The sequence below is a fragment of the Falco naumanni genome, chromosome 7, assembly GCF_017639655.2.
Source record: "Falco naumanni isolate bFalNau1 chromosome 7, bFalNau1.pat, whole genome shotgun sequence".
Taxonomy (NCBI): Eukaryota; Metazoa; Chordata; class Aves; order Falconiformes; family Falconidae; genus Falco; species Falco naumanni.
Window position 1 is genome coordinate 7077250 of NC_054060.1, and position 14847 is coordinate 7092096.

A 14847-nucleotide genomic window follows, 5' to 3' on the forward strand; every position below is an offset into this window, starting at 1 on the left:
CCTTTTTCTCTGCTTTCATCTCTGGTATTTAAATGATAACCTTGTAAGTACTGCAGCTAAAGATGCATGGCTATGCAGAAGGAGGGATGGGTAGATGAATGGAATGAAATGAATAAATGAACAAACATGGGAGCTTTTTCACAGATATTTGGTGAAGTCATCTTCATTTCATAGTTGGCAAATTGAAGGTGCATTCATCTTTCCATCTCTGTGGTATAGCCACTCCATTTTGTTTTATTGCCTTTCTAAAGTACTTAGAGCAGGGGATCTCTGTGTTTCTGTGGCAGCTTTGTCATGATTGCATACTTTTCTGTAGCTGTCCTGCAGTCCATGTGAAAACAAGCCTTGAAACTTGGCTGTTTTCATCTTTGCTACTGGCACGTAGCTTCCATTATTTATGAGCACCCCAAGTTTTCATTTTTTGCTTGTCTATGGGCTCCTGTCTATCTTTTTAGACCCAGGGGGATATTTCCAAACCCTTTTAAAAAAAGATTCAAATCAAGTTTCATGGTTGTTTTCTCAACTTAAAATACATACCAAGTGTTGACAGTTGATGCCTTGGGCAGAAAAGCATGTGTAGAGCTCTACTGGATGACTGCTAGACCACTCAGAATAGGGGTATGGGATGGACATGTGTAAATGTGCATATTGACAAGACAGAAAATGTATGAATGAGCAGAAGGCAGGGAATACATTTCAGGTGGACTTTGAGGGTCTTACAGCTGATGGAATTATTACCCTCAATACAAGAGGGTCAAAGGAAACTGATGATCTGGATGTGAGTGCATTTACCAGGCTGGGAAAGAGGGGAAATTGAAGCTGAATTATGTAAGGGAGCTGGTAAACAGGCTGTGGAAGAACAGACTCTGTGAACACTAACTCAGATCTGCCTGCTGCAGAATGGTGCTGTGCTAAGAGAGGGTCTCAAGTTAGATCTACAGAAAATTAAGAAGTGATTCTCTGCTCTGGAAAATGTGTAGTGTGACACGAGGTATTTGTCTGATCATCTGTTATGGTCTATCCTGTGTCACTTTTGCATTGAATGTTACATTTATGCTGTTTCAGGACTTGTGTGTTCTGCTCCCTTTTTCATTGGAAGAAATCAGCATTAATACCAATGTTAATATCCATAGCATATTGCAGGGTAAGCACTAAGCAGATGTAATTTCAGTGAGTCTTGGCAGTTTGTTTCTTATTGCAAAATAAATTTGACTTTAATGACTTCATTTGCTTTTCTTTCATTTTACAATTGAAAACATGAATACATTTTTTGTGACTGCAATGAAGTGAGTAGATTCAATTTCAGATCTGAACTTAATCTCTCTTGTTCACGCCTCAGCTGCTTTGCACATCTGCCTTTGAGCTGTGAAACACGTTTTACCTTTCAGTTTAGAAGAAGACAAATTCCTAATACATTAGTTCCTTAGTTTGGAGGAAAGAAGGTTTTAATTTTTATGTTCTGTGTTTTAATTTTTGTGTTAATGGTAGCTGACCACCGCTTTACTTTCTAGTGCTTAGAATGGGTCATTTTCATGGGTTCTTGTAACTTAATTTCATGAGTGATCAGTTGGTCTAAGGAGTCCCCTGCTTTTGGTACACGTACCACAATAAAGAGGCATGTGAGCTCTGTACATAGGTGGTCAGTGACTGCAGCTGCTGGTGCTGGTGCTCATGCCAATAGCAATAAATGAGCAAAGAAAGCTTGAGAAGGTCTTATCTAGCCTGACCTTCTGCACTTCTGGGTTTCATCCAGAGACTTCTGCAGTTGGCTAATGATGCATGTTCCAAAACAATCTGACTTAATTTAAAAATTTTGAGACTCTGTCTTGTGTTCTGTTACATTGCTCTAGTAGTGCTGGTAGCAAGCAAAAATGCAACTGATGGAAATATTGAGTCCAGGAATATCTTACAACTTCCCTGGCTAATGAGAACTTGGAGAGTCTAGAGTGTACACTGCATCCCAATGCACGATCTTGTATGCTAAAGTTCTCTTCAACAGATTTTTTCCTTAATTAGCACTTGTTCCATTATAGTGGAATGTTACCCCTTTCACAAGCAAGATTTCCAGTTTCTGAAATTTTTGCAAAAGCGTGACTTCTTGGTTTGAATTACAGCTAATCTTTTTCTTTTCTGGACTTCTCTTTTCCCATCCTCTTTCTTATTTGCATGTAATCTGGTGGTCTCATACAGATCTGCGCACTGAGGTACAGATATACTTGTGAAGGAACCCCTCTTGGTTGCTGCTTTTTATCAGCAAAGAACACTTTAATTAAAGGTCATTGCAATTTGAAAGTGCACAAGAGTGTTTGTTGAAAAGAGTATGAATGCTTTATTATGATCTATCAGCCTTAATAAGCATTTTGATTTTTAGAAAAGAAGAGACAAAAGAAAATGAAATCAACCAGTGACTGGAGGGAGAGAAGAAATGCCATTCTACTTACCAACGAGTACACAGTAGAAACCCTGGTGGTGGCAGATGCTGATATGGTCCAATACCACGGTGCAGAGGCTGCCCAAAGGTTCATCCTCACAGTTATGAACATGGTAAGTAGGCACTTTACTCTCAAAAGAAGAAGCAGGAGTAAACAGATCATATCCAGGGTAGGTTAAAGCTGACTTCCTTGACAGCAGAAATGGGTAACTGTTTTGACCTTGAGGTATGAGGAAAGGTTTTGGTTTTCTTGTGTTACGTGCCTCTTCTCCTCCATCATCTGTACAATTCCCTGTATTTGCCTAAGAAAATCACAATAAATAAAAAAAATTGAAATTGAAACGACAAGTTTTCAGTTAAGAAATATTCCATAATTGTTCAGGAGTGGTGTTTTCTACCACATTTTTGTACTGCTATTGTTTATCTTGGAAAAGAGTATCCCAGAGTGGATAGATGGTCTTCTCTGACATGATTTTTCTTGGGTTTCTAAAGATTTCCATGGCACACCTGTTTTTCTCTGTGGGTCATTGTCATAGTGGGCAGTCAAAGTGTTATTGAAGACAGCAGTCATATTGATTTCCAGCAGAAAACCTGGCTTTAAGTCAGTTAGAAACACCTTTTATCTCTGGTTTTTACATAATGAACATGGCTTCCTCCCTTGCTATAGAAAACATGGCAAATACCATCAAACCGCCTGCTAATCCCCTTCTCTTTACCCCGGGACCTCTTGTGCTACATGAAGTGGCGCTGATCATACCTCTGAATAGTTGACGGAATTGGGCTTTAGAAGCATTCTAGAGTTCTGCAGAGAATCTGCCAGGAGTGAGGAGAGCCTTTTGAAATTGCAAGATCATATGAAGCGTGGGTGTTAATTTGTTAGCTGTCCTAGTATTTAAGCCTTCTGTCTCAGTTGATAAGGGAACACAAAGCCTCTCACAATGAATGCTTGCTCACTTGTTGGCAGTGACAATTAAGAGATAATAGCTGAATTGGATGCGGACACTGAAAACTCTGCTCAGAGATAGCACGATTCCTTCCAGAAGCACAAGAAGCCTTAGAGGAAGATTGTGTTCCTCTGCCCGTACTACAATAACATCCAGGAACAGTTTGTTTTCCTGACTACTGCTCTGTTGTTCATGAGCAGCAAATTGGCTTGGAAAAAAATAACAGTTCTTAACAGTAATTAACTGGTCATGCTTCCCAGTGAAGAGCCAAGAGATGGATTCTCAATGTGTAATCCAGCTATGGGGCAACAGCTTTTTAAAAGGCCTGGTATTCCTTTATCAAGCACTGGTATGAGGGAGCTCTACTGTAGTGCAATGCTTTGCTGATTAAGCAGGGAGTTTGTTTGATTAGTCTTTTCTATGTCCCTTCCTCTACCTTTTATTTTGCCTTCTAGCATGCTGTGACAGTAGTCGCTTAATAGGGCTTCATTGTGTCTCTACATTTATTTGGATTGGTTTGTAGGAAATGTCTTCTTGCAACAAAATCCATTTATGTCACCATCACTTCAGGGTCTACTTACTGGCTTTCTTGCATTTAAGGATGTGTTTACTGGGGGCACAAGAGCCTTCTTCTTCTCATAGCCATGATCCAACTTTAAATTCATGTACCAGTTTTGCAGTGAGCAGTCAGAACATAAGTTGAGCTCTGAACAAATTTGCTTCTCAAGTCACTTTTTGAATTAACAGAAATGCATATTCAGGTGTAATGTATGTGTCAAGGCCGAGTTTCTTCCTTATGTCAGATACTTTGGACCTTGAGAGGGGTGATGGATGCTTTTTGCTTGCAGTGGCAGCCCAGGGGTCCTCCTAAAATCTGTTCCGCACTGACTTATCAGTGAGATAATAAAAATTGTGCCATTGTACCCCATAGTTCTGCTAGGGCTGGGACAGGGCATTATGGCTGTGAGAGCTTTTAAAACATGTGTCTTGATGATCCTCATGGCAAAATGTTAATTATTTCAGTGTAGTCATTAGTGCTTCTCTGTGTTGTGTAGCTTTATCAGCCTGTGAAGATTATTAGGATTGAGTACACTGATAGACCAAATCCTAAACAAATGATGGCTATGAATACTGTTCTTTGTCCAGGCTGAGGAGTACTGCAAGGATATCTCAGCAATATCTTGCCAGCAATATCTTGCCAGGTGTGAATATATGTGTGTGGAGAGGTGCCGATAGATGGGTTGGGTTCTCTAAACCCATTTACTGAACAAATATTGAAGCTTAGTTTCCAATGGATTTGGCTGATGGACTTTTAAGCTAGGTTCTGATGCTGTAGTGTGAGCTCACCCCTTTATTAGACACTAGAGAGTGCACATGGAAAGAGGACTTTGGCTGAGGAACACATTTATCTGACATCTCCTAAGGTGCAAAGTCCAGCTGAAATGTTTCCCACTGTTAAGTCATTGCTCCTAGGGGCTCACCCATGTGGTTTTTCTGATGTCTGATAGGATTTGAATTTATGTTTCAGCTTTTCAACCTTCAGAGGAGCACTGACAGAGTCTCTCTCCTTTGTCTGGCCACCTACATTTCCACACTTGCAGGAACATAATATCTTTCAGGCCTCTACCTTCCTGAAGAAACTGGTTGTGAGTGGCTGGCAAGATCAGAAGATACCAAGGAATAATAATAGGCAAACATATAGATGGCATCATTTCATAAATCTTTTATTCTGAGGCTATAAAACAGGTGAGATTCAAGGAAATTAAAGGATATTTTAACATTCCATTTGCCATAATGAAAGCTGATTTTCATCCCAGCAAAAGAGGCTGAAGAATGATTCAGAAAAAGTATTTCAGGAAGAGAGATATGATGGTCATGGGGTTTAGGTAGGCCTTAGCTGAACTCTTCACTCAGCCACTCTTTGGTAGTGCCTGAACCAGCCACGGTGAATCTTTGCATGGTAGTTTCTCATCTGTAAAACCATGGTGTGAATAGCACATGGAGGAATAGCACAGCCCTAAGTCCTTTACATCCTTCTCTGGTGCAGGATATGTTGTGCTCTATGTAGCCATGCAAATGAAGGCCTCCTGCCTGCCTCGATACAACTTCTGTCAGCCTTCTGTGACTGTTAATTGGGGGACAGGATCTGCCCTGTGATATTAGCCAATGCTTATTCAGCTATACTGCAGCATGGCAGGCTGCCTTTAAAAGAAACCAGAATGTTAATTTTGGCTTGGATGCTTGCATTTAAGCAAATAGAATATTACTAGTCAGGGGTATATTAACTTAACTCCTCTCTGTAAGCCATTACGTTTACTGTCAAACCACAAAACAAGCATTAAGAGGTCTTATTAATGCATTTTATATTTATAGACATTTTAAATAAAGTGATCTGCCTTAAAGTATTTAATATCTATTTATGTTACAAGAATTTTTGAAGGGAAAAAAGTCAGCATTACAAAATACTGTTTTATTGCTCCTTTGGTAAATGAGAATCTTAGGGGGGAAAAAAACCCACCACCCTGCTCTAGAATAACAGCTAAGAAACACGGCAAACCCCTTTTGAAACTCAGGAATAATAGGTAGTTCTTCATATAGCAAATGCTGTGTTCTTAATGGTATTCTGTAGTTCTGACCATCCTGATCAGAGAATAGATTCACATTAAAAGTACTTGTTTTTTCTGAATGTCATATAGAGGTGCAAACTCTTCTGTTTACTAAAGTAATATTTGAAGTTGTAAGACAGATTTTTCCAAGATCATGAAATAATTTCCCTCTAAGGTACTCTGTAATGTATGAGTAGGAACAAGCATGGCTCCAGGGCTTTGAGTTGACTTAATTTTAAGTCACCACCTCTAAAATAAAATCTTTTCTTGTTTTCTGACAAGGGACTTGATTCAGTATGATATTCCTGATGGTTTTGTGATAATGTTAAAAAAATAAGCCGATAAAGAAGTTGTCACCATGTACTTCTGCAGCCTTAGTGAGGCAGTGAGTTTGTAGGCATGCTGGATGTAAGGACATGGACAGGGAGAGATACCAGCGGAATTATAGAAATGCAAACCCAGCTACTTAAATATAGGTGCTGATTTGTTTTTCTAAGTTAAACTCCCTTCTTACTGAGCTTTTATAGGGTGTTGCAGCATTTGCATTTCAGTTCTTGTCTCTTCTTTGCATCTTTTGGCTTGAGTGCATCTTGCATCCATGCCCTTCTTTGGTAGCTGCCAGTCTTTAGAACTTCCTCTAAATTCCAAAACAAAGTGCCTTTGTGGGAAAACATGCTTATTTTGCTCACTCATTCTTAGTCTGCATCTGGCAGCTATAATTTCTCATTGCGTTTCACCCATGTGGAGGCTGTTTGGATGAATGTTCTGTTTCTTATGAAGTCCTGTGTTGCTCTTGTGACACTTTATGGCTTCATCTAAACTGAACTTCAGGTTTCTCAGCCAGCAGCTAGAAGATCAAAGCACTGGCTTTCTCTTTTCCTATCCCCTGTGTTTCTGTGTATCTGCTTACAAGAGCTGCCATTTTGGGCTTGGTTCAGGAGCAGGTTCTGAAGCATAAGGCATACACTGTGTTCTTGAAGGAGTTTTATACTTTTGTTTCCTCTTGTGTTTTGTTTTCGTCAAGAGAAATGGCCAGTAAGACAAAAAGGAGATTCTCTGTCCTTTTAGACAGGCAAACTGTACTGGCCTTTACTGTAGCTTGTCTTCATGACTTATGCTTTCAGCTTCCTGGAGAAAATGGATTCAAATGATTCTGAAGCATATGATAAATGAGGTGTGAGACCCTTTGGGAAGTTCTGTCCATGTACATAGTGTTTTTAATGATGAGGAGTGATTGGTTTCAGTTAGTACCTAAATAGCATGTTGTGAATGTTGGCTCCTTGCAGTTGTGCAGAGCTTATTTGCAAACCAAGTCCCACTCAGACTGACGCTCTGAGCATTTAGGACAGAGATAACTGATTTCAAAGACCACAACAGAGGAATTTAAAAGCTGCTTTCTGTGGGTTTGAAAACCTTAAAAAAAGAGTTGGGTTTTTTCCTCCCCTATGTGCAGTTTTGGGAGTCTTGGTATTGTGGCTTGATTTTGATGTTGCCTTTTTATGAGAGAATGCATGCAGGGGTAAGTTACTGTACTATGTGTTAGTTCTTCTGCAGCTGTTGCTAAGCCACGCGATTAGTGCAGAAGCTCTTTGCAGGAGCAAGCAGTAACTTGATGTTAGTGATCTTTTGGATGTCATCAAGAGGGAAAATTTTTATGTTGTTCTTTACGAAAATTACTGGTTTACTCTCTGAAGCCTTACTTTACACCCTGCAGATTGTTTTGCATTTTGGATTTCCCCTTTGAGAGTTTTTTAGATGTTAAAGTAGTAGATTAAATCATTTTATCATGCATGCATTGATGGATTTATGTCTCTGTGCTCTTGGGGGCTGGCACAGAAAGGCTCCGGAGCTGCCACTGATAATCGGCTCCCTTACCCTAATTCGGAATTTTCATGGTGGGAACAGGGATGTAAGGGAAAAGGATATAAGTATTTGATCACCGTCTACAGATTTCTTTTTTTGTTCTAGCAGCCCCAGAAGAAAGAGTTATGTCAACTGTATCTTGTAAAAAGCCATGAATATGTTCTTTTTCATAATGTTTAATGGGGTAATTTGAAAGCTTGGCTTTAGATAGGTGTTAGAAATCCTATAGCACTTTTCAAAACAAGTGAAAGACAACCTCAGTAACCTGACTAATGCTTCTGCTGCCCAAATGTCATCCAGCAGCCAAGCCAATGGGGAAGCTCTTGCTTGAGTGCAGTGTTAGGAAAGAAAAAAGTCAATTTACCCTCAGGGTTGCTGTTCTGAACTCCAAAACATCTGAAATGCACACGTCTCCCTCCCACTGTCCACCTGCAGAGGAAACTCTTGAGAATTGAAAAAAATTAAACTGATGTAGTTTAGTTCCTCTCTTAGCCTGATTCCATGTCTAGGTTGTGCTTTATGCGTGCTGGGGCAGGCCTGGACAGCTCATGCCAAAGCTGCATTTATTCTGTCCCTTCCATGTCAAAGCTATAAGGAGAAAGAAAGGCAGGAGGAATGCAAACAGAGGAGGAGGAGAAGGATGGTTCAGGCTCCAAGCTTTTCTGTTTTCTCTAGGGCATTCTGTGCGTGCAGTAAAGCTATGTCAGGGAAATGCAGGTGAAGGAGGGAGATGTCAGAGATAGGCTTTATTCTTTTTCTTGTTCCTCTGTGCTTCCCCTTTCATTTTTCTGTCTGTTGTGTATGACTTTACCATACCTAGTTCTGCTTCCAGAGCTCACACTCTCTACTTTTGATGACTTCTCACAGAATGGAAGTCAATACAGTGTAGTTGACCTGCAAAAGGGCAACCAATTATAATGACCGTCAGCCACATTGACAACTTTTGATAACTTTTCACATCCCTTCAGACTTTTTCCTCCCATTCAGCCTAGAGACCAAGAACCTCCATTGCTCTTCCAGCTAAGCTGCTTTCTGACGCTGCAGATGTCCTAAAACAGTAACCTTTGCATTTTGTTCCACAACAGCGTGTTAGCGGGTTTCATGCAGCTGATGCTTGTGTCCAGCTGCCTTATTTTATTAAAAAGGTTCTGAAATACCCCAAAGATTTTTGCTTTTCCCCTGTTGGAAGTGGTCAGAGCACCCTCAAGGGTGTGATGTGATTGCAGACTTGAGGGAGGGTGGCCCATGGTATTGCGAGTGGGAGGGGAGGTGTCTGTGAGTCAGTCTTTCTATTAACACATGCTGTCCGTGCTGCGGGAAATCTTGAGAACATCTGCGCTAGGAAGTCCCGTTCCTCCTTCCCAGTACCATTTATTTCGGGCACGTCGTGCAGCACTGTTAGCTCATGTGGCAGCGATAGCCAGTCAGACATGGTATCTGACAGCTTTGACACGCCAAGCCTGAGGGTGGTGGTTTGCTTGTAGGCTGGGTGAGAAGGGCAGAAGTGGTTGCTGCTCTAATGGAATCAGATTCCTAGCAGGAAAGACCTGTGGATTTGAATTCTTTTATTATAAAGATACCTGGATTCCGTGATAATGCTTCCTTTGGGCACAGCCTGCCATGCACAGGCTGGTTTAACACTGGCTGTGTGCTGCCAAAATGGCTGTGGATAACCTGTAACTCGGTCTCGCATTTATCCATCAAGTCATTTAAGGTCTGGTTGTCTTCTTACTGGGGTTCCTTCTAGCCTTAAAGACTGTGATTTGAGGCAGTTTGGGGTTTCATTTAACAGGAGAGCGCAGTGGCCTCTCTGAGGAGACCTGCGCAGCTGCCCTGTGTTGGACACAGCCGGTTCCAGCCGGTTCTGTGGTGGCGCCACCACAGCACACAGCGCAGCCTGTCAGGAAGGCTGTTGGCGCCTCTGAAAACCATATTCAAGAAAGGGCAAAAGGCTGCACAGGCAGTGAGGAAAATTGTGGGAGGAAAAATCAATGCGAGCACCCAGGTCAGAGCAGGAAGAGATGCTCGTGGAGAGACCGTGGTGGGGCAGGTGGCTGTTCCCTGAAGAACATTGCGGCCTGTGGAGAGGAGCCTGCACTGGAGCAGGATCTCCCTGACAGGAGCTGCGGCCCATGGAGAGGACCAGTGCTGCAGCAGGGGGAAAGTGTGAGGAGGAAGGAGCAGCAGAGAGGAGCTGTTACGGACTCACCACAGCCCCCATTCCCCATCACCCTGCATGGCTCAGGCTAAGGGGGAAGGAGCTAGAGGAGTCAGGAGTAGAGGACTGAAGCTGAGCCTAGGAAAAAGTGGTGGAATGAGGTGAAGGGAAGGCATTGTTTTAATTTGTCATTGTTTCTCTCTATGCATATTATTTTAATTGGCAATAAATCAGATTTTCCTCAGATTTTCCCTAAGTCAAGCGTGTTTTGCCCGTGATGGTACTTGGTAAGTGATCTCCCTCTTTTTTTTTATCTTGTCCCACAAGCTTTTTCCCCTTCTTTTGTCCCCCTGTCCTGTTGAGGAAGGGTTGTGAGAGAGCAGCTGGGTGGGGTCTGCCAGGCATCTAGTCAGAGGAGCTCCAGTGCCATGTGGCTGGTTGCCTCTCAAGCTCAGACTCTGTGTCTCCATTTCACAGTCCTATGCCTGGGCTAAATGCAAGGGCAAATCACTCGTGCAGAACTGTCTTGCACTCTTTTAACTGAGAAGGTCTTCTCAGTATAGCGATGAGAGTATACATCCTGTACTCAGTCAGTTAATGAATAAGAACTGTTTGGGTGGTGATATTTGCTTGTGCGGACCAATTTGCAGGCACACTTGTAGGTCTGTTTTCTTGCTAAATTGCCTGCAGATGTTAGCTTATTTTGAAAGACAAGTTTATTTGTGGGTGGGTTGTGAACAGTTCCCAGCTAAATCTATGTAGATGTTTCTGTATAAAACTTTACAGAGGGCTTTTTGCTAACAGGAAAAGAAACAGAAAAATCAGTGAAGGCAGATGAAGCTGAACATGTGTCTCCACTCTTCAGCATGATTCGTGAAGGAAGATTAGAAATGGTGCCTGTGATATTTTGACAGTGTCCTGCAGTTCCAGTGCTGGGCCATCTTAAATCACAGTACTAATGTCTTCTTCAGCTGAACTTATGATCACACTTTAAATCCCGAGAAACAGTGCAGAGTTATATGAAACAAACAAAAAAACTTACTGTTCCTCTGGCAACTGTCTATCCATCTCTGAGAAAAATATTTGAACTTCTTTAGGAAATTACCCAAACATGTGGGTATTGTTAGCTATCATACTTTCTTGCCTTTTGCCATTAACAAATTGTCTACTTAGAGATCCACTCTTGTAGTTAAAACAACTCATAAGCATAACCAGAATATGCACTGCTGTTTTTTCTTGCACCACATTTTCAAAATTCAGCACGGTGTCTATCCTAAAACATCAAGAGAAACACTTCTTGCTAATACACCTGGATTTGTGCCATAGCAGCAATAATCAGTAACCTGTCATTATCAGAGTCTGGTAGGACAGCACTGTGGTGTCAGGCAGGTTACAGTATGTTTTACCTGTACACACATTAAAGTACTGATTGCAGTGAAAAGGAACCAGTCGGACTGCGTTGAAGCAAGCATCTCCCTTTTAATCCGGTCACATCTCATGGACTGAAAAGTGTCATTCAGCCTCTGAGGCAGTCGGAGTGGGGGATGCAAGCACAGCTAGCTGGAGCAGATCTTTGATGAGAAGAGGCCTGTCTCTTCTCTAGGTGGGTTGTATTCGATGCTTTAGTTGTGCTGAAGTAGAACAGCCACTTGTACCAGTCAGGCTTATTTAGCAGAGGGAAAGGTTATTGTTCCTACTAGGCAACAAAAACTACCATCAGTCTGAGGCTTCTTTGGGCTCCATTTAAGAAAATAAGCAAACAAAGCTTGAATAAACAAGCAAAGTAAAGCCTCTTTCATGCCTATTGTCTTTCTGGTTTAGTATCCAGTTGCTGCTGCTGCTAGCTAGGTTGAACTCTTCTGAGATGACTGATGAATGCAAATTCAAATGTAGTCAGTTATCCTTAAGACAAGAGAGCATAAAAGAAAAGGAAGAAAGGCTAACAGCCTTCAAAATGACATGCTAAATTCCCCAGCAGCTCATTCTTGCCATGCAAGTTTTGCCAGTGAATGCTGCCTTTTGAAGTCAGTGGTGTCTGGATCTCTCTGTGCTGGGTCTGGAGGCAGACAGCTCATCAGCTGTGACGGAAAGGCAAGCACCATCATCCATTAGGCTTAATGATAAGAACCTGTTTGCTGTACTCTCATTTTATGTGTAGAAACTTCATGGGATGGTCAGAGCTAGCAGTGAGATAGGCAAATCAAAGGCGTCCATCACAGACAAATGTTTGTTAGCCTCTGTAGTGGTACATGAGATATTGACTTGATCAGCATGATGCCCCATTGACCCTCTCAGTCCAGTCTCCATTTTCACATAGGTCAACTGTCAGAGCCCTTCTCTGCAAATGTCAAGTTTATCCTTTCAGGACTGTAGTAAGAGGCCTTAGCTACTCTAACAACATACCCCCGAGCTAAGCAAATAGTACCAGCACTTGTATGCATTTGTATACCAGCCGCAGGGAAGATAAATGGCTTATTGTGCTCATACTGAAGTTCAGTGGGTCAAATACTGAGTAGCGTCTGTCTTGCAGTCTGTGCCTAAATTATAGGAAACATTTACGTGTGTGCTTAAATACAACCCCAAACACTAAAGAGCTTAAGAACACTCTTACACTGAGCACATTCCTGAGTATTTGCACAAATAGGAAAAATACCAAGTGTTGAAAACATAATAATCAAAATGTGTTCATGTCTTGGGTTTGTTGTAAGAAGTTAGCTGAGCCTGTGTGATATTTCTAGCCAAACGAGCTGTGAGTAAGGAATATAGCTTACCTGGGGCCAAATCCTGCCTCCCGTTAGTCAAGAGTGTCTCTTCAGTGGTCTTGATTCTATTTTTTTGACTGAGTAGGGAAGACAATATTCATCCAAAGGTGGTTATTCAATGTTTTACATCTTTTTAAAATAAACCCCTCCCTCAATTTTTTTTGCTGTAATCTAGTTAAAGTGTTTGTACACTGAGAAATGGGTGGAATAAAATTGTGGCATCAATTAAGATCTTATGTTCTAACCTATAAAAGTGAGGTGAAGTATCTGAGCTGGAATGCAAAATCTGGAGAAAGTAGTAAGGTAGTTTCCGGTGCTATTTTTGTATTTCCTGAGGCTTGTGTCATTATGTGCTCCCTTATTACTATTCTCTTATATAAGATATGAAAATAACAGAGGGAAATTGCTTTTCCATTCTATTTCCTGAAGTCTAAAACACACCATTATTTCATCTTGCATTCAGATATCTCTGATATTTAAAAGCTGAAGATCCATATTAGTTGGATCCTTCATAACGTATGTCCATGTTCTTGAGACTTTGGTTTATGTTTAGAGTTCCTTTGGAATATTTCTTTCTTTCCCTTTGTTGCTCCTTTGTTATTTCTCTTGTTTATTCCAGTTAAAGGTATTTTTCTTTCTGTAACTAGTTTGTGTATTTTTTGTTTGTTTTGGTTTGGTTTTTTTTTTTAAGTGTTTTGTCTCTGAATACTGAATTCTGCTCAGATTCATCTGTGAAAAATTGGTCAGATGATGAAGCCCAGTGCAGTAGGGTACAGGCAAACCTACACTGGTTTTGCAAGTGTTTAGCTACACTGTAGTATGTGGAACTGTTAGAGTGGTAGCTCTAGAGAGTAGCTCTTAAAAATGCTTTATTTTATTGAGTGTAGTGGCACAACCCATTTGGGTTTGGTTTGGGTTAGTTTTTTGAAGGACAAATGTCTAATCACAGTTATCTCCTTCAACTGTTACTAGGTCTTGATATTTTTACTGATATATTGTGGATGTTTTCTTTGCATTTTGACAGGTGTACAACATGTTCCAACATCAAAGTCTTGGAATTAAAGTCAGCATACGAGTGACCAAACTAGTCCTGCTTCGCAACCGTCCTGTGAGTTCTAACTCATTTTTACACTGCTGCTATAATTCTACTGTGGTAGTCTCACAGGCAGAGCAGGATCCCTGTGCTATAGTAGGATGGGGAAATGGGGTATGTCTGGCCATATGATCACAGATTTTAAGTAGTACCTGCCACACTTCACCAGGCAGTATTAAAGATGGGAAGTACAGAGGGCTGTGGGACTGAAAGGAGCTACAGTACTTTTATCCTTCCTAGTAAATCTTTGTCTGCTCATAGTTGTGAGCCAGTCTCAGGAGTTAACAGTTACAAAGATTAAAAATTACATGGCTCTGGTATCAAATATGTAACTTACAGACTTATGAGACTTTTAGAATGTAGTGCTGTTTCAGAAGCTTGTGACTGCTGCCAGCTGATGAAGTTTGTTCTGTAGATCAAATGGCAGAAATCAGTGTGGAATTCAGAGTCCCTAGTTCACCTGCTCAGATGAAGCTGGTTTCACACTTTTTGTTTTATCACATCTGTATCTTTGAGCCTCTGATTTTCATCAGAGGTCTAATGCTTTGTTTAAAGGCTGGGACTGATTTTTCTTCTTTTATATCTATTTTTTTTTTTTCCCAAAAAAAGGCGAAGTTGTCTATTGGGCATCATGGGGAGAGGTCTCTGGAGAGCTTTTGTCAATGGCAAAATGAAGAGTATGGTGGGGCAAAATACCTTGGTAACAACCAGGTTCCTGGCGCAAGGGATGACACCCCACCTGTGGATGCTGCTGTTTTTGTAACCAGGTATAGTAAGGTCTGGTTTATCAGTTTACTTCAACCAATAATGGCCCATAGACAATGATGGGGTTTTCTGGTCTGGCAGTAATCTAAGAAAAAGTGATGATGATGATGATGATACATTTGCTACCTACATGCTGTTCAGATGATTCAGATGCCTCAGATGCAAGTGATTTGTCTTGTTTCTGTGTATACTTAACAAGGTTGTGCAAAAACATCTCTCCTCTTG

The 14847-nt window shown here is 41.1% G+C and overlaps 1 protein-coding gene across 1 annotated transcript in view; it reads left to right on the forward strand.

The window, feature by feature from the left end:
• The window catches only part of ADAMTS17 (ADAM metallopeptidase with thrombospondin type 1 motif 17), a 192426-nt gene that overhangs the window by 25171 nt on the left and 152408 nt on the right, over positions 1–14847 (forward strand). The window contains exons 4-6 of the mRNA XM_040602291.1: positions 2372–2544; positions 13789–13872; positions 14467–14624. Coding sequence (XP_040458225.1) covers positions 2372–2544; positions 13789–13872; positions 14467–14624 — 415 coding nt within the window. The remainder of the gene's footprint in view (positions 1–2371; positions 2545–13788; positions 13873–14466; positions 14625–14847) is intronic.